Source organism: Coffea arabica, chromosome 6c, assembly GCF_036785885.1.
Source record: "Coffea arabica cultivar ET-39 chromosome 6c, Coffea Arabica ET-39 HiFi, whole genome shotgun sequence".
NCBI classification, from domain to species: Eukaryota; Viridiplantae; Streptophyta; class Magnoliopsida; order Gentianales; family Rubiaceae; genus Coffea; species Coffea arabica.
This window is the reverse complement of record NC_092320.1, coordinates 6323708-6351162: the sequence shown is the minus strand read 5'-3', so window position 1 is coordinate 6351162 and position 27455 is coordinate 6323708. Positions and strand designations below refer to the sequence as shown.

The 27455-nt window shown below is 37.7% G+C and overlaps 2 protein-coding genes across 2 annotated transcripts; both read left to right on the top strand.

The window, feature by feature from the left end:
* Positions 1 to 24: 24 nt before the first annotated feature.
* On the top strand, positions 25 to 21941 carry LOC113692303 (protein virilizer homolog). The gene is made up of 28 exons (XM_072052411.1): positions 25 to 646; positions 1785 to 1873; positions 3993 to 4116; positions 5607 to 6266; positions 6401 to 6769; positions 6915 to 7019; positions 7177 to 7356; positions 9325 to 9466; positions 9557 to 9738; positions 9973 to 10058; positions 10141 to 10189; positions 10520 to 10586; positions 10671 to 11152; positions 11248 to 11347; positions 12967 to 13100; positions 13353 to 13420; positions 13503 to 13716; positions 13846 to 14061; positions 14271 to 14426; positions 14552 to 14605; positions 14700 to 14914; positions 15018 to 15087; positions 16753 to 17081; positions 18324 to 18453; positions 18577 to 19950; positions 20031 to 20843; positions 20921 to 20992; positions 21526 to 21941. The coding sequence occupies exons 1-28, from the start codon at positions 566 to 568 to the stop codon at positions 21544 to 21546; spliced, it is 6582 nt and encodes a 2193-aa protein (XP_071908512.1). The 5' UTR covers positions 25 to 565; the 3' UTR covers positions 21547 to 21941.
* A 1828-nt stretch (positions 21942 to 23769) lies between these two features.
* LOC140008188 (uncharacterized) lies at positions 23770 to 24849 on the top strand. Its single transcript, XM_072051748.1, has one exon. The coding sequence runs from the start codon at positions 23770 to 23772 to the stop codon at positions 24847 to 24849; it is 1080 nt and encodes a 359-aa protein (XP_071907849.1).
* The last annotated feature ends 2606 nt before the right edge of the window (positions 24850 to 27455 follow it).

Genomic DNA, 27455 nt, shown 5'->3' with positions numbered 1-27455 from the left:
ATGAAACTGGTTCATCAAATAAAAATGGCCATATTGTACTAGGAAACAAAATGAAACTGATTGTATTTTTTTTTATGAAAACATGGCAAGGCTTCTACTCAAGAAAAAACTGCGTTAAACGACTTATATTTGTTGAAATGGAGATTAAACAACATGCCAAAAAGAAAGACAAGAACCCAACTTCGTTCCCAAAAAAAAAAAAAAAGACCCGATCCTAATTTCTAGTACCTATGTTCCCGTATCATGGATCATTGGGCCGACGAACCTAAAAAAGAAAAGACTCTTTAGAGCTACCTCATTCACCCCCTTCTAAAACCTCATAGTAAAATATTAACCCCCAATTCCGCCCGCTAAGTTCGCTCCGAATCTTGATTTTCCAGGGGGGTGACGGGTCATCATTCGGTCAAACTAAACACTTCGATCTCAGCCCAGTTCCTTTCCGCCCGCCCACCCACTCGCCCAAGCAATTGCAGAATCAGCGTATATATATTTCAATTCCAGTCGTTGTATATCTGGAGAGCGAGAAGCAGAAGAGGAGATTAAGGGGAAAAGGACGCCGTAAAATATGAATATGGGTCGACCCGAGCCATGTGTGCTCTTCGCCCAGACATTCGTTCACCCTACTCTCGACGAGTACGTCGACGAGGTATTGTCACCTGCCTGTTCTCGTCGACCATCCTCTTTTCCTGTCTACGCTTCTTACCTTAATCTTTTTTCTTAAAAAAAAAAAATCAAATTCTGTGGAATTTAGTTGCAGTTGGAAAGCAAAAGTGTAGTTAGTAGGATGAGACTTGATGATTTTAATTGAAATTTAGTTTTTCTCTGGGTTGTTATGTAGGGTTTAAGGAAGAGATTTAGGACTGCGAGTATAGTCTTTAAGTTAAAATTGTCTTAAGATTTTGCTCATAGTGTTACACTTTTAACCTTTTTTTTAAGATGTTGTTTCTCTTTAGTTTTTGTTGCCATTGTTAGAGAAACCGAATAGGGTTATAGAGATAATGGGCGGCACCTAGCTGGGAACAATCTTCGTGGTCTCAATGATGAAAATAGATTCCTTTTTAAAGAATGCGGTTTGCAATAATTAGAGGGATAGAGCTCTGAAACTGGTTAGCGAAAGTTTGGATGTTTGCCTAATGATAAAGGCAATTAGGTTACAATGAAATATTCAAGCTTTGGGACGCAAGGGCAAGCAGTAACATGCTGCTTCTTTCTTGCTTAATAATCAGATTGCTTCATATACATTGTTGAAAGTTCATTGAGATTTACAATATGTCATCAATTACTTAAGAGGGGCAAAACAACGTATTGCTGTCATTAGTAAGATTTACAATATATTGTCAATTACTTAAGAGGGACAAAACAACATTTTTCTGTAGGGGTTATCATCATTGTCATTACTGTTTGTTTCGTCCCTTTAGTTTTCTTCCGTTGGGATTTTTGCAGGTTTATCTCTTTTAGTTCTTGAAATTTGTTTTTTGGTTCTGTATCTCTATGCACAATTATTCTATATTTCTAGCACTTGTGTCCTCAATGATGGTGTTCTTCTATGTTATGTCAGAAAACTAAAGGATATTTGTGGCTTGTAGGAATCAGAATACCATAGTTAAAATGGTGCAGAGGTTTTATTTAGTGTCTACATTCTAACTTTGAACTTAATTGGTGGTAAAGAATTCGAATGCTTTGGTTCTCTAGTTGCTCAACAGGTGTATAATGTGTTAAGTTTCAGTTCTGCTGCCTTTTTATTAAAGTGTTAAGCTTACCAATCTACCTCATTTTCCTTCCAGGTTTTGTTTGCGGAGCCTGTAGTTGTCACTGCTTGTGAGTTTCTTGAACAGAATTCTTCATCAACTTGTTCGACTGTTAAACTTTCCGGGTACGGTTGTTATTTTGTTATAAAATTTATGATGCATACAATGTTTGTTAAGTGTAATGCTTATAATGAAGTATATAAATCTGGTTGACCATTTTTGGGGATAGTGTGTTGTAGGGGAAACTACTAGTTGAGATATGATTTGCATTCTTGTCCTTGACTTCTTGTGCCTGACTTATCTCAGATGTTGGTGTAAGTTCATAATGGGATGAGTTAGATGTATTTATTGACACAACAAGGTTAGGATATCAAAAGAATTCAAGGCTTTCAGTTCAAAACTCTTTCTTTGTTTCGGGAACAGCTGCATAACTTAACACAGTTAGAAGCCAGAAATCTTCTAGTTTCTTATGTGATATAGGCAACGCTGATAAATTGAGGACCCCTTTACTTTTGCCTTCTCGTGAAAGTGGATTGTATGCTAGTAGCTATGTCTGCTTGTCTGGTTGTATGTTGAAAGTGGATTGTGGTGCCATGTATTGTAGTCAAGAGATGACAGTTTCATATCGGATCTTGGTGGAAGGAACCATATTTGGAACAATTTCTACAATAATCATCTGCTGAGTTGACTCACCTTTTGCATTAAATTAATCTTTGCTCTGGAAATACAGAGTGTTATGCATTCCTTGCACGATTTTTGCGGCCTTTAGAATGGAGATTTGAGTTACTTTCTAAAAAAGTAATATTGCATTGGGATGTTGCTACAGGAACCTTTGGTTAGATTAATTCCTAAGAATGGTTGATTGGTGTCTATGCATTACTCTTTACAAGGATTAAAATGGTTGGCAGGATGCCAGTGGTGATTCAATTTTCCATGAAGTTTGACATGTAATTTAATTGGGAAGACCTCTTCACATGGCATATATGTAGAGGAAGGGTAAAAAATTCTTTGTGAATTTGATGTAGAGAATGCCACTGCAAAATCATGAAAATGGGTATAATATTTTAACTAATTCCCCAATTTATGAATTTATGATGTAGTTGACTGTGATCCTTGTTTAGTACTTGGAGAGTTTTGTTTTGTTGGAATTGGATAGCTGGTTTATTCTTTACAAATATCTTGATGGTATTAATGTTCCTCCATAATTGTCGACCGCCTTGGTTCCTGTTAAATGAATATTATCTGGGCTTTTGTTTGTAGAAATTCTTTTGGTTTTATTAGGTACTACTTAAAAAGTCTTAAAATGATAAATGTACGGGGAAATTCATTTCCAAAATCAATTGAGAGATTTGGGTGACTTGGCTTGGACTAAAAGCATTGCTGCAGATAATTTACTAGTTTTGAGAACCAGACAGTTTGGTTCCTCTGGAGGCTTAGTATTTTCTTGGCTCCTATCTAGCATATTGATAGGGATGTAGCAAATCTGAGGAATATTGCCAAATCTGTATACAGAGCTTGTTTATCATTTGTGAAGTGGGAACCTGAAATTTGATTAAACTTTATATACAATTGAAGCTAACACTGTGGAGATTGAGGAGGATTTATTATAGGGTTACAGTAATCTGTGAAAAATCTCCTGATTTGATGCATTACAGCTAACTAATGTAGTCTGTTGATATAATATAGTTGCATCATGTAATATCTTGTGTATGCTCAAATCAAAGGCATATGCAGTCACCTTAGTTGCCAAAAGTTGAGAAAATAGCCAAATGGCTTCATATATTATTTGCTGCCACTTATTTTTCTTACATGGATAGAAAGATACACTGCAGAACCACAGGATAAATAAAATTAAGTTATTTCAGCACTGAGGTAACAAAACAGGATGAACAAATAGCTGATTTTCTTAAAGCTGACAATACAAAAATAGTACTATATGTTTTAATTGGGTATTCATGGTTGCTATCCTCAATCAGTTGGCAAGACAGGCTATAATTCCCTTAGATGGAAACTTCATAGTAATCTGACATGTCCTATACTCCTATTTATTAACTAGACTAGAATTGTTGAATCTTTTCTCTTATACTTTTGGCCTTTCTGTTGTTTTGGTGAATAAATTAGGTTCCATATTTGTTTCACTGCTGGTTGCAAGTCTTGGTGTTGTGAAGCTGTACGAATTTTTTCCCATACATGCTGTGTTTTTGCTCAAAGTATCTGCTTGTATCTATTCTTTGCCTTGTGCAGGACCTCTTCTCCTCCTTCCTTTGCTTTGGAGGTTTTTGTTCAGTGTGAAGGAGAGACAAGGTTTAGGCGGCTTTGTCAGCCATTTTTGTATTCACATTCTTCTTCAAATGTGCTTGAAGTTGAGGTTAGTTTTTGGGAAATGCTTTGTTTTATATTGTTAGGCATTCTTTGTCATGAATGCCATATGAGGCAGTCCTTGCTGTCTAATACGAAACTATGATGTGGAGAAAAAGGTAAATTTCTGCTCATTTTTGGTGGTTGGCAGTATTATTTGCGCATTGGTGTTTATCTTTTCTATTAATGTCATATAATTAGGAAGTTGTTGCAGAGCATGTTTACTGTTTGTGATGAGAAATTACTGGTGAGAGTTTTCATGCAGATTGGGCTTTGGGTTTACCGATGAATATTCTAGGCCTACATGTATCTTTTGCCACATATTAGGGCTAAGTGGTAACCTGCTTTAGGATGGATTGGAGTTGACATCTCGTTTTGCACATTTGGTCAACAAATTCAAAAGTTAGAGGTTTTTTTTAAATAGCTTTAAAATAATTTTCTTCATTATATATGAGTCACTTATCTTCTATTATATTCTCTTCAGTAATAAAGTAAAAGAAATTGAGTAGAATTGTATTTTGGACTCTTATTTACATAGTAGAAGTTTGAACTCAGCTTGCAATGGACGAACGGGGGTAAGCTGGTAGGATACTATTTCTGCTGTTGAAAATTAACCATTTTGATGGTTTGTTTCATGTCAAACTTTGTTGGCAACATGTAGATTTCATATGGTTAAATGAAATAATTAGCAACTTGTTTGTTTGATCTTGCAGTGCGCTTTCAATATTTAAGTAGAATAATGTTGTCCTACCTTGATCTATAAGAATGAATGTTCAAGTTAACTTTCTGCGAAGTGCTAGATTTGCACCATCTTCATCAAATGAGAAATTCAAATTATGCTGTTCTGCAGCTCGTCTTTCCCCACCCAAAAAAAAAAGGAAAATTTTTGCTGTTCTTATTACTACATTCATAATACTGCAGTAAGGCCCAATATGTTTCTGCTTGTAATCTTGAATACTGTAACCTTTTCTAATTATTTCTTAGTGTAGGTGCCAAGTCAAACTAAAACATCCATTTTGAAATGGATGGTGAAGGAAATAGTACATTTTTCATGAGGACTCCTTACATTTAGAGAAAGGGGCAGTTATAAGCTGTCAATCTGGCATTAACTAGTTCAGCAGAGAAACTAATATATTGTTAGTTTCATGGAAAAATGATATTTTCTTTGATTCTGGATTAAGAAGTGGTGTGTTTGGTTATGAGATTATTTGGAAAAAAATTATATGGAATATTATTATAGCACTTTTTGTGATGTGATGTATGTGAGATAAAAAGGTGGTTGAAAGTTGTGTTTATGATGTAAGCTAAATAATATTTGAAAAATTTTCCCCCAATTTATGGTATCCAAACGGACCCAAGGTTAGTCAGGGTCAAAATGAAGTCTTATTTATGTGCTGCAGGTTTACATGTCTACTTGTGCTTGTTATACTATTTTACCTTTCTTCTTTGTCTTCAATCTCCTCTGTAAAGTGTTGTTGAAAGAAGTGCAACTTGTTGCAGGCTATGGTAACTAGTCATTTGGTTGTAAGAGGCAGCTATCGTGGCCTAAGCTTGGTCATATATGGGAATACAGCAGAAGATTTAGGTCAGTTTAACATAGAAGTTGATCTAGATAGCTCTTTGACACATACTGTTAGTGCAATTGAGGGAGACCTTGAAGACCTTCCCCCTGCACTCTGCCCAACCAATTTGACAATTGAGGAATCTCTATCTACCTTGAATAAGTTATCTTTCAAAGTTGCAAGAGTTGATATTCCTGTCGAACACAAGCAGTTTTTACAACTGATGTTTAAGCTTTTGGAGTCTCAGAATCTTGGAGCTGCTACAGATACCGTTATTAGTTCAATGCTATCGGCAGCCCTAGTACATGCAACTCCTAACTTGTATTCTACTATTATCAATCAGAAACATGTTGGGATGGATAAATTCAGAGATAATGGAGGATTTGATGATGTCCTTAATGAAGCTAGAAAGGAACTTATGGATGTCTATAAAAGCTTTAAGCAAGGAGGGTATTTCCCTGCTGAATCTTCAACCGAGAATATGTCTTTTGAATCTGAGGCTGATATGCCTACTTCCAAACAACTGGTGGACTTGTTGAGCTTATACTTTAAGTTTGGTAGTAACCATGAAATTGCTGCAAATCCTGTGCGTTCGAAGGTGATTAGAGTCACTTTTCCTTCTTCTTTAGCTTCTTTCATGAAATTTTAGTGAAAATACGTCAATGATGATGATGAATCATCACACATTATTGACATCTTTTCTATTTCCTTTTGTTTTAATTTGAGTTTCAGCATAAGAGTGCCGTACTGTGGCTTAGTGTAGCTCTTTTGCTGTGCTCTGGTCGAGAGAGCTGCTTTCACTTTGTTAGTAGTGGTGGTATGGAGAAGCTTGGTCGTGTTCTCAATCATGTCATTCAAAACTCTCTTACTCTTAAGTTGTTGTCACTTGCTGTTGTTGAGCAAGCTACTCGGCACTCAATTGGCTGTGAAGGATTCCTTGGCTGGTGGCCTCGGGAAGACGAAAGTGTCCCTCCTGGCACCAGTGAAGGCTACAATCAGTTACTGAAGTTTTTGTTGCAGAACCAGCGCCATGATGTTGCTTCTCTTGCTACTTACATACTTAATCGTTTGCGTTTTTATGAAGTTGCATCTAGATATGAGGTAGACACTTCACTTTGTTTTGTGCAATGAAATTTCTTTCTTCTGTCCTCTCTTTTGGGAGGAGACACATGGTTGATGTTAATTTTTTTTTATATCTATTTGGCTAATAAATGTGAAGAACTCAGTTTCAGTTTCATTTTGGTAGTGTGCAGTATTATCTGTTCTTGGAGGTCTTTCCACGGCAGGTCATATTACAAGTGTCACTTTGGACATGCTTACTGGAGCTAAATTCCAACTCAAGAAGCTCACTGTAAGTCTTTCAAGCTGTTTATTTATTATATATTTTAATGAGATTACTAGTTTGTGATCAGCCAGACTAATTATAAGAAGTTTTGTAAAATAATTATCAACCTATCTTTGTGTAATGAAGAATTCATTGTTCATATATTTGACAAGTACTGCTGCAGAAATTAATAAACTTCCATGGCCCAATTGAAGATCCTTCTCTGGTGGCTCGTGCAAGCAGCACTTTGATTCCATGTGATGTTGGATCATTGTCATATAAAGCAACTAGCACCTTTATTAACCAGTCAAATTGTTGTTTTTCAAAGTGGGACACTGATCCACATTTGCTTCTGCTGCTTAAGGTACTTGTTTAGTTGATTTTACCATTACTTTCTGTTTATTTTTCCCCCTTTTGACAATTTGTTTGCAAGTTTACTGTTCCGGTTTGCGTGTCTGCTGGAAATACAAATCTTTTTCTGAGTTTGATGAGATTCTTTTTGTATACAACCAATTTAATTTGATTGATGATTTTTCAGTAAATGTTGCTGTTTTTGTTTGCAAGCTGTCTGTTGTCTCCTTTAATTTGTCCCATTTGGCTGTTTGAGGAGGTGAAGGGGAAGGAGGAGGGTTTGGGAAGATTTTAGGGACAGTTTTTTCCTCAATTTAAATTTTGCCTACTGGTGTTTACCATTTCAAATGACTCGAAGACCTCATTTATGAAGTGAGAATCATTATATTGTTTATTGTTCTTGGTTGGGGTAAGGGGTCCATTCCACTTGTATGGCTAATTGGTCAATATCTTGACAAAGTTCAGGGGTTGAGTTGGAACTAAGGTTATAAAACCTGAATGGTTGTTCTGGCTGAGTAGATATGACTATTTTTGTGTATATTAATGGTGTTTGAAAACATTTGCTATAGTAGGGATTGAAAATGAACCAATCCAAACTGATTATTGGTGTGCTCAATGTTGGCTTTGAACATGAATACATCGGGCTTGGACATATATAGCTAATCAGGAGTGAGCTTGCTTTATCTGAGTTTATGAGCCGTGTCAAACAGCCTACTTTTGCAATTGAAATAAATAGTAGGTTTTGATAAATTGTTAAGTGTAGAAAGCCTGAAATGGGGATTGAAGATATGATTTTGTCAAATTGGAAGTTAGAAACCTGACCTTTTCATTCCTAATAACTGCAGTAATAATTTCTATAAATCTTTTGACGTGGAAGTACAGTCTTGACTGCTGTAGAAATAGGCAAAATTTACTTGTTCGTTTCACCTGGTCTGTTGATCAAATAGATCCTGCAGTTTAATGGACTGCAAATTGACAAGCCATTTTATTATTATTTTTTTACAAATGGACAAAATTCGAACAAAGCTGATTTAAGAGGAGCTTGAGCCTATTCTGGGGGTCTAGTTTCTTTTTCCCTTGTGTATCATGCTTTGTGTCTGAATGCTATGGCAAAGACTTCTAGCTGCCTCTTTCATTGTACCAAATTTATCACCTTTAACAAAGTAGGGTTACCAATCTGTTTTCCACATCTCATTTCTTGTTTCTTTCCAGTTCAAATGTGTTCTATTCAAGATTTATCTAAGCATTACTGAGTGAATCACACCCATTTTATATACATTGCACTTGATATAATGCATACCATGCCAAGGTGATGCATGAGCAGGAGCACCAATTCTCTGCTCCTTTTGCTTGTAACCTAACTAGTGCAATCTCACTATACAACTGAGTGCGTATATTGGAAAGAGAACGGACTCCGGTCCCTCTTGTATGTGTTGTATATGAGTCAATCTTGCTGTTTCTTTAGGACTTAATGCTGATCATCAGATCATTTAGTATAGTATTTTGCGTCTTCGTTCTTGTTCCACAAATAAGAATGGGTTCAAGGGGGGATATCGTGTTTAGTAGAATGAACATGACTTCTTATTCTGTGCTTTTAAAAGCATTATTTTCTTCCAACAAGTCGACCTTTTGTGAGACCGCTTAAATATTTTTTGTAATATTCTGCATTAACTTTTGTTAATAAAAGTGCTATTAAAGATAGATTCTCGAGTCCTTTTAAGACCTGTCTTACAATCAGTTGTAATTTCTATCAATGTTTACAGGTAAATAGTCATGTTTTCCCTTCTCCCCCCATGTTTCTTCAGACTGACTATAGATTTCTGCTGTTGATATTCTTTACTGGCAAGAAACTGTGCAGGGCATGTATAAGTGCTTTTCTTTTTGGCTTCTGCGTCTTTCTGTCTTTCCTTTTTATTTCTCTTTTGTAATTTATGTAATTTTCGTTCCTGTTCTACTGTGCTTATGCTGTCTTGGTTACCAGGAGAGAGGTTTTCTCCCTTTGTCTGCAGCTTTTCTTTCGTGTTCTATATTACGTACAGAGACAGGGCGTGTAGTGGACTTGTTTATGGATATTGTGTCATACATTGAGGCAATTATTCTTTCACTCCTCTTCAGCCGCTCAGGTACGGTGACTGAAGCAATTTATCCGTAGATGTATTCATCAATTCTTTCAGCGCTTTTGGATTTATATGCATTTCATCTCTCACTTTCAGGGTTGACTTTTCTTCTATGTGATCCTGAAGTGTCAACTACAGTAATTCGTGGCCTAAGGGGTACAGATGATTGGAATAAGGAAGAATCGGCTTCTTTACGCTATGCATCCGCCTTGATATCTAGGGGATTCTTTTGTCATCCACAGGAAGTTGGAATTATCGTTGAGACACATTTGAAGGCTGTAAGTTCCATTTAGTTGAGATAACTATGTTGTTGGCTCTCTTCAATGACTTTTCCTTCTTCCTGTAGCATTCTTGAAATTATGGAGCCAGATTCCCCTCCCTCCTCCCCCCCCCCCCCCAAACACCAAAACAAACAACCCCCAAAATTTATGTACGCTTTTTGTTTTTCTTTTCTTGGACAACTGTTGATCTTTAGATGCTGCATTCAGCTGACCAAAATGCCTTTATTGTAGATTGTTGCTATAGATCATTTAATCACATCTACCCCAAACACTGAAGAATTTCTGTGGATATTGTGGGAGCTATGCGGTCTTTCTCGGTATGTATGTTGGGTTTTAGCTGCTTTTCTGCTGATAATTCACAACTCGGGGTACATTTTTAATACTTATGCTGATATGCAGGTCTGATTGTGGACGCCAGGCTTTGTTGGCTTTGATACATTTTCCAGAGGTACATGCTATCACAATTTAAACAAACCCTACCTTACATTTTTAGGTTTTCAAATTATTCCCATAACTTCCATTGAGTCACTCATCCTGCATGATTTTTCCCTTAAGTGATGCTTTTAGTTGGATAATGAGAGTAAGTCAACCATAAATTTTGTTGTTGATGATGAGAATAAATCTTCAAACTACTTCGCATTTTCTTTTCAGGTGAATGAGCGTTCATTTGTCAGAATTGCACATCTTTACTCCTGAATCTCTCATGCATTCCAATATTCTATGTCGTGTGCTGCTGAATTATTCTTTAGGTCTAATGGAAATTGTTGTTGTTCTTTAGGCTCTATCAGTTTTGACGGCTGCATTACATTCTTTAAAGGAGTTGGATCCAGTTTCCATGAATTCTGGTATTTGACTTTTCTATGGTTGGAAGTTTTATGATTGATCTCTATAGAAGTATTATAAGAGATGGCTGGCATTCTTGTTTGCAGGATCTTCACCATTAAATGTCGCAATCTTCCATGCTGCCGCAGAGATTTTTGAAGTCATTGTTACTGATTCAACTTCATCTTCCTTGGGTTCTTGGATTGACCAGGCTAATGAACTTCATCGGGTGTTACACTCCTCTTCTCCTGGGTCCAATAGAAAAGATGCTCCTGCAAGGCTTCTGGAATGGATTGATGCTGGTGTAGTATACCACAGAAATGGATTTATTGGGCTTCTGCGTTATGTTGCTTTGTTAGCTTCTGGAGGAGATGCACATATGGCGTCAACAAGCATTTTTGGATCTGATATGATGGATGTAGAAAATGTTGTCGGAGAAGCTCCTTGTAGTTCTGATGGTAACGTCATTGATAACCTTCTGGGAAAACGCATAACTGATAAGGACTTTCCTGGTGTCGTACTTCGTGACTCTTCTATCGTTCAGCTGACTACAGCATTCCGGATTCTGGCATTCATTTCAGATAATTCGGTAACAGACAGTTTATTTGTTTATCCTATTTGTTCTTTTCTGCAGTGATATTTGTAGAAGTTTGTAGGGTCTTAACTATTGTGTGATTGGTGAAGGCTATTTCTGCTGTACTTTATGATGAAGGCGCTGTAATGGTTATCCATGCTGTTTTAATTAACTGTAAAGTCTTGCTGGAGAGGTCCTCCAACATTTATGGTGAGCACGAGTCTTGTTCTTCAGTTATTCAATTTTGAATTTTCTATATACCTGGAGGATTTGGTGATTACTTATTTACACTACTAGTTCTCTTTAATTGCTTCCTTTGTTTGTGTAACATACATTCCATATAAACTCTTATGAAGCCACTAGAATTTTCTTGTAATCTTATTTTTTAAGCTTTGTAAACCTATATGATAAAACCAATCTGGAGAAGTATGCTCCTGTTGGGTGGGAAAAGGAAATCACTGCAAGCTAGTTGAATTCTTCCTGAGCTGATTTTGAATAGACATGTTGTAAAGAGTCTTAAAACTTGATTTATTCTGAGCTCCTGTTATAAGAAGTTATAATCTTCACTTGCTGTGTGTTGTACTGTTGTTTATATGACTGTATTCTCCAACAAACTGCATCAGAACTGCTAGAGGCAATGCCACCTTTCTCTGTACCTCTAAGAAATCAAAGTGGACACTTGAATTGATGGTGAAATTTATGTTAGCTGACCCTGAGCATGAGTTATTTGATTGTTTTGAATTCCTTGCTCAGCTTTTTTCTATTTCCCAAGATTTCATGCAATATTTATGGTTTGTTTGGTTTAAATGAGTTTGTGGGTGGTTTGAGTTCTCCTGCATTGCTATATTGAGTCAATTCTGTGCTGCTTATTTTTCTCATTTCTGTCTGTTTTAAAGTGCTTCTGGTTTTATTATACTCTCTTTGAGTTGATCAAGATATTGTCCTCTAAGTTCTTCATGCATTTACTTTATGCTGTTTTCTGACTCTTACAAATCTTTGAGGTCATGTACATTTTGTCACTGCTGTCTTTCTAGGTGTTATATTGTATTTTTTTTCCCAATAAAATTGACAATCTCTAGAATGCCAAAAGGGAGTGCATCCCTTTTTGTACATGATTTCTACAGAAAAAGTGGAATCATTTGAGTATACCAGACAAAATTGTTCTATTTGAAGAAACCATTAGTCTGCCCAGCTATACCCAAGCAATCCTCAAAGAGAAAACCATTAAGAAAAAAAGCAACCAATACCAAGCTAGAAATCCTTTAAGGATAGCACATGCTGAAGCCCGTTCAGCCTTTCATGTGAAGTGACAAAGGAGCTCCAATTTTTGGGATTGGTCATTTTTTACCTCGCGTTAGGATTGATGTTTTCGCTAGTTTAATTGCCACGAGATATGGTGAATCACCAATAGATAATCTATTCTAGTTCACATGTGAATCACCAACAGATGATGCTGGCTTCTCCAAGAATTCTGCTCATACTAGGCCACTTGTAAATAGCAAGAACCTCTTCCTCCTCCATCTGGCTAGTCTTATAGTGTGGTCAAAAAATGGTTTTACGTCGCCACACGTTTGTGGAAAGAGGAAAATTTTGAGAACAGAATCCTTTGAGATCCTTGAGGGAGAACCTTAGCGAATCTTTCTTTTCGATTTGGATTCAAGTTATCTTTTTGTGAGGGTTTTATTTCCATTGTATTGGAGTTGGTGTGTTAGTGATTAATTTGCATATTCCTTTATTTATATTTGATGAGTTTCTTTTGTGTTGTAGCAAGTCATCTTTGTTCTTCCAAATGCTTTAATTTTGTTGAATTGTTTGAATGTCTGCCACAGATTACCTTGTAGATGAAGGTACTGAATGCAATTCAACTTCAGATTTATTGCTGGAACGCAACCGTGAACAAAGCATTGTTGATCTTTTGATACCTTCTTTGGTACTGCTGATTAATTTGCTGCAGAAATTGCAGGTGCGTGTAAAGATAGTTTCACCCAGGTTCTCTGTTGAGTTGGATTTCACAAGTGCATGGTATGATTTGGATTTTCTGGGTAATTGAGGCTATTTAACAGAAAGTAGGAAGTGATAATTTTGAGATAATGTGGGAACGTGAATTTTGATGAATAAATTCTGGATTATTTAAGCAATAAATTCTTATGTTTCCTTTGATTTTGCTTGATATCATGTTTTTCCCAGTAAGGTATTTCTTTTGCCGCATGTACAGGAAGCAAAGGAGCAGCACAGGAATACAAAACTAATTAATGCACTTCTACAGTTGCATCGAGAAGTGAGGTAGCCTGGTTCATGTCATCTTTCTCCGATTACTTGTCATTGTGCTTTTCTGAATAAAATCTATTGATTCCTTCATTTGCAGTCCGAGATTGGCTGCGTGTGCATTCGACCTGTCCTCTCCTTATCCGGAAGCCCTTGGGTTGGAAGCTGTTTGCCATCTTATTGTGTCAGCTCTAGCCTGTTGGCCTGTGTATGGTTGGACTCCTGGCTTATTCCTCTTCCTACTTGACAATCTTCATTCAACTTCATCACTGGCGCTTGGTCCCAAGGAAGTTTGTAGTTTGTTTTGCTTATTGGTTAGTAACTTTCTAATTTTATATTCTTCTGGAGTGGAATGTTACCAAATGCATTCTCTTTAATTCTTTTTTCTGTAATGCTTATGTATGAAAAAAAATTCATTTTTTTCTGCATATTCTGTATTTCAGAATGATCTATTTCCCGAGGAAGGTGTCTGGCTGTGGAAGAATGGGATCCCAATGTCAAGTCTCCTCAGAGCATTTGCTGTGGGAACATTGTTAGGACGTGAGAAGGAGAGACAGATCGATTGGTACTTACAGGCTGGAGTATCTGAAAAGCTGCTAAGTCAGTTGACGCCACAGCTTGACAAAGTTGCGCAGGTTATCCTGCATTGTGCAATCAGTGTATGTGATTTTGCCCCCCAGTTTAACATGTGCTTATTTTTGAACTTGTTACCCCGGCAGATTTTAGTGCATAGTGGAGTCTGCATTTCCTTGTTAATTGTGGGCTAATGTTGTGAATGTATACTCTCTGTGGCTCCTTTACAAAGGGGTATTAGAAGGAGAAAAAGTTTGAGTTGCTTTGATTCTAACTCTTGGTTCATATTAAACAGACATTGGTTGTAATTCAAGACATGATTCGGGTCTTCATTATTCGTATTGCCTGCCATGGCACTGATAATGCTTCAGTTCTTTTGCGGCCTATGATATCTTGGATATCTAATCAACTTTCTGGACCATTGGCAGTTGCAGACACTGATTCATACAAGGTCATTAATGTTCTGATTTTGTTTTTCCTTAAAAAAGATTTTATGCACTTGTTTTGTAGTTTGACAAGTGTGAATCTCATGGCCCTTTATTTATCATATTTTTGTTATGTTTTTTTCCCTTCCAGGTTTACAGATTGCTTGATTTTCTTGCTCTTTTATTGGAACATCCACGTGCTAAGGTTCTATCAGAAGGACTTTTTGACTTGTTGCATAGTTTTGTGATCAAAAGTGCTTATATATTAAATGTAGCTTACACTAGTTTTCCTTCGTTAGCCATTGTTGCTTAGGGAGGGTGGCATTCAGATGTTCATCAAAGTGCTTGAGAGGTGTAATGTAGCTGCTTCCTCAGATGCCAAGCAGTTTCCAGAAGTCAGACATGTAGCTAGAAATGGATTTTCATGGCTTGCTTGGTGTATCCCTGTATTTAAGTCCATCTCACTGCTCTGTGATTGTCGGACATCTTTGCCGCGCCCTGTAATGCTAGACAGGTAATCTGATGTTGAGTGTTAGTTGATTTCTTTTTTTCCCCTTCCCCTCTGCGTGAATTGGTTAAGTGCAGATTACAGTGGACTGTTTTTTGTGGTTTTCTAGGCACATTCCTAAAGATGTAACTGCAGGGGAATGTTTGCTGATTTTGTCATATATCCTTAATTTGTGTAAGGTATGCTGCTTTATTTGGTTCATGTGTAAGTAAATATGCACTGCTACATTCTCAGAACTAGAGCTTGACCTGTGCAGTAATATTGTTGGACCTTCTTGTTGGCTGATTTGTTTTTTGTGTCAATTAATCCTTCCTTGCGTGTAATAAGACAATAAAAGAGACAATCTTGAACTTTGTAAAGGCATTCAGCAGTCCAGGCAACTCTTCAGACAAGTGAGACTTGAAAAAAAAATGTCGAAGATAAATGAAGCTGTCTAAAAGCAAAATCTAGTTCTAGAAGCTTGATCCTTCTGAAAAATTTCGCTTCTTGGTTCCATGGAGGCACTCAGCTGGGGAGTCTGCTTTCAATTTCTCATGTAAAGAAGTCACTTGTATAAAATGAAAGAGTTCACAGGAATTTGCTCTACTTAGAAAAGTGAAAAAAAACCTTAAACAACAACTTGGGTTTCTGTTGTGCGTTCTCACTCTTCAATTATGGATTTGACTATTTCTAGTGTATTGAACTAAACTTTTGCATCACGATAACAGCAGAACTGCATTTTGGAAACTACTTGGAATGCATCTGATCTTAATTAACTCTGTTCCTGTCCTTTACACATAATGCTTCTTCTACTGATGATCTATTTTCCAACTTATCTATAATTAAAATCAAATGTGCATATCTGGATATTAGTTTCTATGATTGAAAGAAATTGCCAAAAGAAAAAGTGAGTGAACTAGAGTATTCCATTACCTTTGTCAATCTTTCTAAATTATGTTTGAAATTCATATGTTCATTCTTACTTTGGCTTACTATGATCTTTCCTTCTTGGTTTCATTTGAAACCTAATCAACAAAACAGGTTTTTTGGGGTTTACTTTTCTTTTCCTTCCTAGAATCAGATATTCCAAAATGACCTTAATGTGCTATAACTGTGTAACATTATAACTCAAATTGTGCCTTATCAATTTGTTTTTTTCTCTCCTGTGATTTGGCTTGTTGGTTGTGAATTTTGTTTCTTTTTTAAATTGAGTTGCACTTGCTCTTCCATTTTTCTTCAGTTTGCACTATGCACTGTAACCTTTTCCCGTGCCTCTTTTTTCCCTTCTCTTTTAACATAAAAACCAAACAGGGCAAACTTTCTGCTGCATCTTGACCATCTGCCTGTGTTGCTTCCTTCCTGCCTCCTGCTGTGTGTGCATGTTGTATGTAACTATGTCTTCAACTGGCTGAAGCATTAGACTTGAACACATATGTTCCCATTGTTAATAATTGTTTTACCATATTTGTCCACTCTTGTGCTTCTGGTTGGTTTAAACTCTTACCTTTTTCCTGTCCCCCCCCCCCTTTTTTCAATTACACCTTTTATCATATTTCGTTCATAGAAGGTGGTGGCTCCTGAATATGGGGATTCTTCTAGATGGTTCCAATGCGAAAATCTTTTGTTCTCTGAAGTAGATTTCAAGGCTCTGGTAGTTCTTGTGTCTTTACAGGTGTTTTGACAAATATATATATGAAGTTGTTCCTTTTTACTTGCATGAAGCATTCAAATTATGATATTCAACACACTTAACATCCTAGCCTCATACAGTGGTTTTGAGTTGGTGCTGATTCTGTGATACTTTGTCAAATCTTAGTATGTGGTTTTATCTTACTTCATGAAATGATCTTTGGGTTGTGTTGTAGGTCTTGCCAGTTGGAAAGGAATTACTTGCCTGTGTATCTGCTTTCAAAGAATTGGGTTCCTCTGCTCAAGGCAGATCTGCATTGTTATCCATTTTTCTGAAAGTTCAGCCATTCATTTTTGAGGACTCTGCACTTGAGAGGAGTCGTGCCGATGATAGGGACCTCAAGATTGTTAATGCGTGTGAATGGAGGGAGAGTCCTCCTTTGCAAATTTGCTGGAGTACACTGCTAATGTCAATTGCTTCAAATGATGGTTCGCCAGAATATGCTGTCGAGACCATTGGCCTATTGGCCTCTGGTGCTTTACTCTTCTGCTTGGAGAGAGAAAGGTCTTGCTCTTATTTCTTCAATTTTTTTTTTCACTTTGTTATATGCATACCTTTTTGCTTTTCTTGATTTGTTTTTCTGCTGAAGCTTGATTTGTCATTTCAATTTATGGTTATTGCTGTTAATTTTGTTAAAGAAATAAAAATAGAAGATGCAAAAAAGGGCAAATTATTCTCTGTACATATTTTCCTAAAGCAATGGGCAAAGACTCTTGACCACACTATCATGTGTTAAACTTTCTATATATTAAAATACTTACGATGAGGATAGATTTGGACCATATGGTCACAGATTTAAAGTATATATGTGACTTCTTCGACTTCTTCACCATGTCGCCGACCCTGCTTGTTTTGCATACTCATCTGATTGGTCTTGTTTCTGTTTTTCTTTGGCTTTTTAAGTTATAAACCTTTGATACTGTTGGAATTTTGCCATGAAAGCTTAGTGGTTCTATAAATAAAATATAAATTAAGTAATTGGTAGATAAGGACATTAGATGCTAGAAGACATGAAAGATAAAGCAAGATCATCTTAGGCTGTTAAATTTGAGATAGCATCTAAGTAGTCTTTCTTTATACTTGAAAGGAAATGAAACTCGATTGGTGGTACCGAATATTGTCCTCAGTCCAAGATCATTTGCAATTTAGGTAGTTGAGGGATATGTCATCCCCTTCTAATTTATGCATGTTGATGACTTTACTGCAATTTTAACAGTTTATCAGGGGTTTTAGCAGGTGAGGCGTAGCTGACCTACTACTGTTCTGCATCAGGTTTAGAGTTGTTAAGTTTGGTATGGTACTGCTTTAATTTTATAATGTTGTGGTTGGGGATGAACAAAAGTTTCATGAGTGCTACACCGAATGCTAACCTCGGTCTTGGAGCCCTTCTTTTCTGAGATTTTGCATCATAAGTTGTACCTATTTAGAGGATTTCCTCCTTTTAATTTATTTATATTTTTTATTTGCTCCATTCTTGATGACATTAGTTCTTCAAGTTGCAAAATCTGAGGATTGACAAGTTTATGTATTAAAGTATCAGAATGAGTCTAAACATTGTGTGTTCTATGCTAGATCCCAAAAACTCCGAATTTTGGGCCTTCATTTACTGTTGTCTGATAGCAGCTGGTAGCAGTATTATATTTTTGCCTAAATAAATAATTTTTACTTCCAGATTTAGTTTCTGTTTAAATGTTTTCTGCATCTATGTCACTCGGTATACACTAATATCTACTTGGGCACTTTCAGCCTGAACTTGGAGAGAATTACTGCAATTAAGTTCCTTTTTGGGATTGTGAAGGATGGGAGTGGTACAGATAGTTTTCTTGACGAAAGCATGAAATCACTTCATGAACTTGCAAATATATTAGAGCCAGAGGCAAGTGATGATTATTCAGCTTCTTTTCATAATTCCAGATTTTCATTCTGCATTCTCGAGTAGTGATATATCTTTGTTGGGTTTTGAACTACTGTTCCCTTGTATTGGGTCATTATTGTGCAGGTAATGGAATCTGCAAGCTCTTTATTACTTATGTTGCAAAAGCCTACTCATGCAGTAAAGGTCGATAATATCAAGGCCAGTATCCTTCCCTCGTCATCAATTGCTGCATCAGTTTCTACAAGGATACATGGAATTGCCGATAGTGGCTCTGAAAGGATTGAGGACTATGATTTAGGTGAATTTGGAGACAAATTCTTATGGGAATGTCCTGAAAATTTGCGTGATAGATTGACGCAGACAGGTCTTTCAATGAAGCGGAAGATTTCCTCACTGGATGGGCCTAATAGGCGTGTCAGAGCTGATAATGCCTCGACTGAAACTATTGCTCAAAGTTCATTTTCACGGGGCTCAGTTCCCCCTGCTACTTCTGGTCCGACTCGAAGGGATACATTTCGGCAGCGCAAGCCCAATACCAGCCGACCTCCTTCTATGCATGTGGATGACTATGTTGCTAGGGAAAGAAATGCTGATGGTAACAATAATCCAAATGTAATTGCTATTCCACGCATAGGATCCTCTAGTGGGAGACCTCCGTCTATTCATGTTGATGAATTCATGGCCAGACAAAGGGACCGCCAACATCCAGTGGGAATGGCAGTTGCTGATGCAACTGCACAAGTGAAAAGAACAGCTCCTGAAAACAATAAAGATGCAGAGAAGTCCAATAAATCTCGGCAACTGAAACCTGACCTTGATGATGATCTTCAGGGAATTGATATCGTTTTTGATGCTGAGGAATCTGAACCTGATGAGAAGTTGCCTTTTCCTCAGGCAGATGATAATCTGCCACTACCTGCACCTGTTGTGGCTGAGCAGAGCTCTCCTCACTCGATAGTGGAGGAGACAGAGAGTGACTCAAACCTAAATGCACAATTGGCTTCTAATATGGATGAGAATACAAACGGTGAATTTTCTTCAATGATGACAGTTTCTCGTCCAGAGGTGTCATTGGCTCGAGAACCAAGTATTTCTTCAGAGAAAAAATTTCCTGATAAGTCAGATGATTCAAAGAGCTTCATAAACAAGATTTCCAGTGGTTTTGACTCAGCTGTGCTTGCAAGTAGTTCAGAGCTTTCTTCCTCCACTTATGCAAACGTTAATAAAGTGTCTGGGCAGTTATCAACTGACTCTAGAATGACAAATAATTTATACTCAAAAGTGGGTCTACAACATGGTGGTTTACCTTCAGCTATTGGTTCTCAAGGATTTTATGACAAAAAGTTTCATCTAAATCAGCCTCCCTTACCTCCATACCCACCTCCACCAACAATTTCACCTTCGCCGTCTCAAAATACCGATGCTGTTGGCAGTCAGTCTTCTCCTTTTGTTCATTCAGTGGCTGATGTGCAGCCTCCATTACCACCAGGCTTTCATGTGAGGGACTTTATTTTTCTTATTTCAAAGTCTTGCAATTCTATTAACATACCACTAATAAGTCAATTTGATTTTTGCAGGTTCAGGCAGAGTATCAATCTGCTTACACAAATAGTTCTCTGGCATCCTCAAGTCCCCTTACCGATTCCAAGTTTGGTCGGGCAACTCTTTCTTCACCTGGTGGATCTACTAGGCCCCCTCCACCTCTTCCTCCTACACCACCTCCTTATTCAGTTAACGCTTCTACGTTGTCCTCATCAAAACCTCTGCCCTCACAGTCTGTAGTTTACAGCCAATCTGTTGGAGCAGTTGACCTTCAGCAGACCTCCATTGCATCATCAAGTGATGCTCGACTAAGTAACCTTTCATCTTCTGGCACCATGGTGACCTCTTTTGCGCCAGCTCCTTTAGGACCCCCATTGCTCTTTGGTAGACCTGGCTCCATGCCTGGTAATCTTTACGGAAGCAGTTCAGGCCCACAGCATATGGAAAATTTGCCAAATATTTTGCAAAATCTTCCAATCTCGCTGCCTGCTATTCAATCTGTGCCATCTCTTACTCAGTTGCAACCACTGCAGCCGCCACAAATTCCACGCCATACAGCACAGAGTCTGAGGCCAGTTATTCCATCTTCCCCCCAGCCGGAGCAAGTTGGTTCCTTGCTTCCAAGTTCCTTGCAATTGCAAATGCAAACATTACAGATGTTGCAACAGCCCCATGCCTCTCCAGCTCACCTTTATTATCAGACACCACAGACCGATAATGTTTTGCAACCACAGCTGGTTGAACGTTCTCAATTGCAGTCTCTGCATCAGCAAGGTGATGGTCCATCTCAGCAACACGATGCTGGAATGTCCTTGCAAGATTTTTTCAGGTCCCCAGAAGCTATTCAGGTAGATCGATATAATGTACAGTCTCTTGAGCGGCTATTTAACTGATTTGGGTCATGACTCTCTGTATGCTATTGCAGTCTCTATTAAGTGATCGCGATAAACTGTGCCAACTTCTGGAACAGCATCCAAAGTTAATGCAGATGCTTCAGGTTTGTTGATCATTCCACATGGTTTCCATTTCTGTCAATCTCTTTGTCCCTCTCCCTGTCTCTCTGTTTCTCTCTCACTCACTCACACATGCATGCATATGCATGCACATAAAGTGTGCCTGCATACACACAAGCACATCTATGTCCCACTTGCGGATGTCCTCCAAGGTAAAACTACCAACTGCTGTATGCGTGTAGATATTGAAGTTAATTTATCATTTACATGCATTGTCTATTTAGTCATACACATTTTAACATTTCCTCTTATTGGCTTCTATTGAACTTGGAAGTATGCTTTAGACAGACTACATATTAAGTTGCTATGCGTGAGAATATTTTGGCCAATGTTTTTGCTGGAGTTTACCTTCGGCATATAGTATCATGAGTATAACTCCACATTTTTGTAAAGTTTGATCCTGTTTAATATTTGATTAAATTGTCTTTTTTTGTTCCTTTGTCTGTATGAATCGTAATATTTTCTCGTCTGTATTCTCACTATTTCACCAGCACTTGATCTGTTTGTGGTTTCTCAGGATAGATTGGGCCAGCTATAGTTGCACTATTGGCAACACTGTGCATTGGAAGCTTGACGCTGATCTGTCTTCGTGCAGCTGTAATGAAGACTACATAGCAATAGTTTCAGGCTGTGCAACATGGTACCAAAATTTGTGCCATTCAATTGTCCCGGTTTTATTTGGTCATTCTTCTTGTAAATTGCTGTATGATTTAAGATTCTGCAACTAATTTGCTGTTGCAGGTGTTGTAAATCATATTGTTCTCTCTCTCTCTCTCTCTCTCCCTCTCCCTCCTAGTATTTCTGTGATGGAATTTATTCATTGTCAAATAGCATATTTAGTGTTCCATGTCAAACCAAGCCCTCCATGTACTTTTTGACAATATGAAATATACAAGATGGCAAGGAACCCTCCTGAGGTTCAATATGTTAGCAGCTGGCTTTGTATATGTGAGTGAAATGGATGGTTCAATGTTCCTATATGTTCAAAGTCAAGGTTCCACTTTCTAAAGGAGGTCTAAAAGTATTCATTCCTCTACGCCCTGGAGGAGTCTCGTACAATGTTGTCTCCTCCTCCGAGCGCAACACAAGGATTCTAGCAAAAAAACCGGTGATGTCCAAATAGTATCACTTGGTCGTGGGCTGGGGATCTTGATAATAAAATAAAATTAGGGACAATCAACCCATCAAAGAAGCGATATTTAAGAATTTCAGAAAAGCGGATGCTGGATGTCGGTTTTCTGAAGCCCATTTGTAGTTGTTTATAAGATTGTTAATGGAAGGCGCGCAGGCAGATTTCGTGGATGAACAGGTATAGGCATGAATATGGCCAATCGATCATGATCTGATCACTGGACTGGTAAAAAGGGTATCACACCCGACCGAATAAACTAATACTAATAGAGAGACACTGGGAATAGAATATGCACGCACGATCCAAGACACCAGTTTCCCAAGTCATTCCTGGGCTACTATAACATGCCCAGTTCCGGTCCTTCCGGACCCGAGACATTCCCTGTCAGGGAACCCCCCCCCCCCCCCCCCTCTCAAATCTAAGATTCCTCCCGCTCGCTCGGGGAACTACCTGCCTGCCTAGTTGAGTACCTACTAACAAGCAAATAAGCAGGAGAGCATTCTTCATGAGCATATACGTGGATTTTTGTGTACATATTTCATCGACCTATCTCTTTTTTTTTTTTTTTTTTTTTTGCTGTTTATTCCAGTTTGTGTTTCTTTTGTACTTCTTTTTCTTTTTGTCGTTATTGGGCTTCATTGACCACATGTAATTGTTTAAGGGCATAAAAACTGATGTGCTTAGCAAGCAATAAATCCGAATTACTTGAAACCTCCAGCACGTTTCCTCAGCCTTGGATTAGCATTTAGCACCCGCTTGCCAAGAGATTTTAGAAATGAAAACAATTTCATTCCTTGGTAGGAAAGCTTTTCTTTCTCTGTAGAAATTCCAAGGTGAATTTGGCTTTCTATGTTATAGCTCATGATTTCCCAACGTCATCGTCTAGGGCATGAGATCAGATTCAAAGTCCCCACTTGATAAGTAAGTTAGCATACTCACCCCGGAAGGAGGACAAAGCATTAGCAACACTCAAGATTGTTGAGAAATCAACCGACGCAAAAACTTGTAGTAGTGAAAAAAACGTTAATTAAGATGCGCAACACGTTGCGGAAACAAGATCCGAGTTTAGAAGCAACCAACCAATACCATGCAGGTGGATCCAAAATGAGATGGTAATAGATTGGGTGAATCGAGGCCTTTGCCTCCCAAATCACACTCAGTCCCACCAATGAGAGGCCGCCATGGGTAGCAAACACCGACACCGTGTATTAGCCTACGGGATAGTAACAACCACTACCACTAGGGCTGCTCCAATCGTCCTTCACGCTCCCGGAAACCATGTCATCACACACACATGTACTCATGCCCAATCCTACGTAATACTCAGCTAATTTTTCACATGTTTCCGAACACAAGCCCTTCATTAATTCCATCAAACATACACATTCAATATAACAAACAACAAGAAATCTGTATCAGATCGGATACTATCATTTACAGGGGTCTCTCTCTCTCATCTTGGCTCCAATGCACAAGTGGGAGAGAGACACCGCCACCAATTTTGTTTCTATAGTTGATTCGTGTTAATTAATTGGGAGGAAACTAGCCAACGGATATATGAGCTTCTTCTTCTTCTTCTTGTTCTAGCCTATATACGCATTTCAGAAGAAGCCCATATGTAAATTTGTGATGGAAAGACGATGGAAACCCAACGTCGAGATATCACCAGCATGTCCTAGATGTGGTTCCTCCAATACCAAATTTTGTTACTACAACAATTATAGCTTGACTCAGCCGAGGTACTTTTGCAAAGGGTGCAGAAGGTATTGGACTAAAGGGGGTTCCCTCCGAAATGTACCCGTTGGGGGCGGCTGTCGAAAGGGCAGAAGGCGTAATAATAGAACGTTTCGCGATGGTGCTACTACTATTGGTATCCCTCTGAGAGCGGCTGTTGCCGGTGATGGGGCGGTGGTTTCTTTAGGCCACATCAATGGGACGACGACCAATCCATTAATATTGTCCGAGTCGTCCACGTCCTCGATGCATGCCTGCACATTCGCGAGAGCTCGGGAGGAGGGCTCAACCAATATTGATCTTGCATTAGTGTATGCAAATTTCTTGAATCAGAAGTCATCTGGGGCGGGCGCCCATGAGGTTGATGATCAGATTCATGAGGGTGCTGCAGCAGAACCTCATGATCGTCATAGGCTAGAAATTCCCATTTTAATGCCTCCTAATAATATTGCTGCTGTTGGTGTTGGTGGTGGTTCGTCGTTTCATCAGTTTTCGAGTGTTGAGAGCTTACAGATGATGGACTTGATGACTAATAATAATCAATTGTCTCAAGAACCTTTTGCTGAACGTGGGTCTGTTTCTGATCGGTCATCAGATAATCATTTCAGTGCTGGCGATGCATTTTACTTTTCTGGGCTTGATTCAATCGAGAGGCAGCAGGTGGCCACGGATTATGATCATTTAACGAGCTGCGCAACTACTGATACTAGTAATGCTTTGAATCAGATAAACAACTACATGTTGCCACCATTGCCAGCAGGTGAAGAATTAAGTACAGCTCATTCTGAAGGAATGGTATGGTCAGGTTGTTGTGATCAGGAATTGTTGTTTCCCAGCCATAAGTTCCATGGAAATCAATCTTCGTCAGGGCTAGTAGAATCCCATGTCGTACAAGATCGTTCAAATCATCAATTGGATGAAAGTCGAAGCCCGTTTAACTTGTCAATCGAATTGTGCAATATTTTCAGGCCTTGAGAAATTAATGCTGGTGTACTCCATTTCTTTTTCTTGCCGAAGGGAAAAAAATTAATACAGCTGTGTATAGGTGCAAAAACGTTTCGAGAAATAAAAATGCTATATGTAACTAAAGTAAACATACTCTTTTTTTTTTTATTAGCGACGATAACCTGATCCAAAAGAAGTGCTTACTCGTTTTCCCTTTAACTCAAAAGCAACGGTTACCATGGCTATTGCAGAAGGTGAGCAGACACAGTTACAATTGATGTTGGTAGCTGCACAGTTTCTTAAATGTATCTTCTACTAGACATTTTTTAGTTAACTATGGAGAATTAGCACCTATTTTGGTTTAGCAAAGAATTTGAACTGTTTGTGCATAGATACTTACCCGGGAAGCTATACATATAAGTAGATTACCAGCAAGATCGTTCAGCTTTAGGGTTTTCAAGAACTATGGCCTTATATTTGTTATTGACGATGATGAATCTTTAGCTCTCCTTATTTGTTAACTTTAAGGATCGTTCCCAGTTTTTTGGTTAAGCTTGAGCATAAGTTCTGCTAACGACAATTTCCAGACTGAAGTGCACAAGACCAATAATACATTACTCCTACTAGTTTTTTGCCAAGTATCCTGTACACAGCTTGCCTTAGGTTGTTGGAATTAGCTTGGTGTGTACTTTTTTGTATCCAACATTTGTTAAGTTCAGAAATGTCTTGTATGTCGCTTTATTCTTGGGTATTAAATTAAAAAAAAAATAAAAAGTAATACATGTCAAGGCCTATCTAACAAGTGTCCCTTGAGACTCGTTAAAATAGGATTCATATGTTGGTAATTTGATAAAATAAAGTTAAATAGGAAAAGTATATAATGCAAGGTAGAGTAATAATTATTATTACGTGCATTCACATAATTATGTTAAATGTGTTAGGTACTCATTATAAAAATCCTAAATGTTATATCAATCTTTCTATCAAATCTATACAATTACAATTTTGGAAACAAATATATATTTTGGAAAATGTTCTAAAGAACTTTTCATGATTGTAAACACCATAACACTCTTCAAATCATACTTTAATTAATGTCTTATATTAGTTAATACAACAAAAATTAGAAATTAAAGAAAAAGGAAAATTGTTAAGCAATTGACGCACTGCTTTTCTAGGCAGCGGTCATACTGACCTAGTTTTGATTTCTATTGGAGGCTGGGATTGAATAAGTCAGCCGGATATTGATCGTCCTTCAGGAAAATATGGGGAAAGCTGGAGAATACAAAGTACAAACCCAAAAAAGGAAGGATAAACTTATTGTATACACTTTCAGTACACTAACAAGTTCATATCGTTGTCACATAATATAAATTTAAATTATACATATGTGATATATATCCATAACTATTAATGTAAAAAAATCACTACACGATTGGTGCATGACATGTTAATCCAAAAAAGAAAGGGGAAATCAGGAGGACCTACAATTTTTAGAAGGCAATAGAAAATTAACAGTAACTGGTTTGACAAGAGTAACATAACATTAATCATTCATTAGTACGTCTAATTCATTGGCAAATGCTTTAGTTATGTGCTAGTATTCTAGAAGTGATCAAAGTGTCCGTCCCACTTTGATGGTCCTGTTTTCCTTTTTCATATGTCCCAAATTGTAGTTCATTTTCCCGATTGAAAAATATAGTTATCTTTTAATTTTTCTAAAATTCCCTTATTCAATGTAAGTTATTATAGATTGCTAACCTACCCCATTTAATACGTTTAGATTTAACGTGAAATAATGTAAAATGAGGATTGATTCTTTCTTGATCATCAATTCAAGTTTCTATGAATAATTGATATAAAGTTGTACTCTATTTAATGTAAGGGTATTTTAGAAAAATAGCAATCCAAAATTTATTTTTTCAATAGAATTAACTACTTTTTTTAAATTGTATGAAAGAAAAACTAGAACTACCAAAATGGGACAGAGGATTATTTTTTGTTCGTAGTTTCTTGTCCTAGATCATTTCATTGCCGCCTCCAACTAGTTATTATGCTCATTAATCAGGGCAATGTTTTGTTTCGGTCAATCGAATAACACAAATTTCCGTGTTAACATGAACCCACGCGAGCCCGTGATCCGAGAAGCCACTCCCCCGCAATCATCTCCATTAATAAATCTTCCAGGTCTCCGAGAACGTTCAACAATAATTTGTTTATTTGTGTCTGCTCAAGTAATAGTACTTAAACCATTCATTCAAGATATATATACTAGACTTAATTAAATGAAGATGTATTATCTTGTGCACTACTGCTACTACTAATACCACACGAATTGCTTTCCTCTGAATATATGAACACTACGCAATACTGCTTTGGAGGGCCGCCAGCTTAAGTGCTGTTTTTCTCATTGATCAATCAGTGGATTCACATGATGATGGATAGGGGTGGCAATTTTCGACACGACCTGGAAACACGACACGAACCTAACACGAAATTAATGGGTTTGAGTTGAGGTTTCGGAAATTCGGGTCAGAATCGGGTTGAACCCGATGAACCCGAAAAGAAAACAGGTCGATTTCGGGTCAACTCGTGGTGACATGATATGATCCGATATGACCCGTTTACGAATTAAA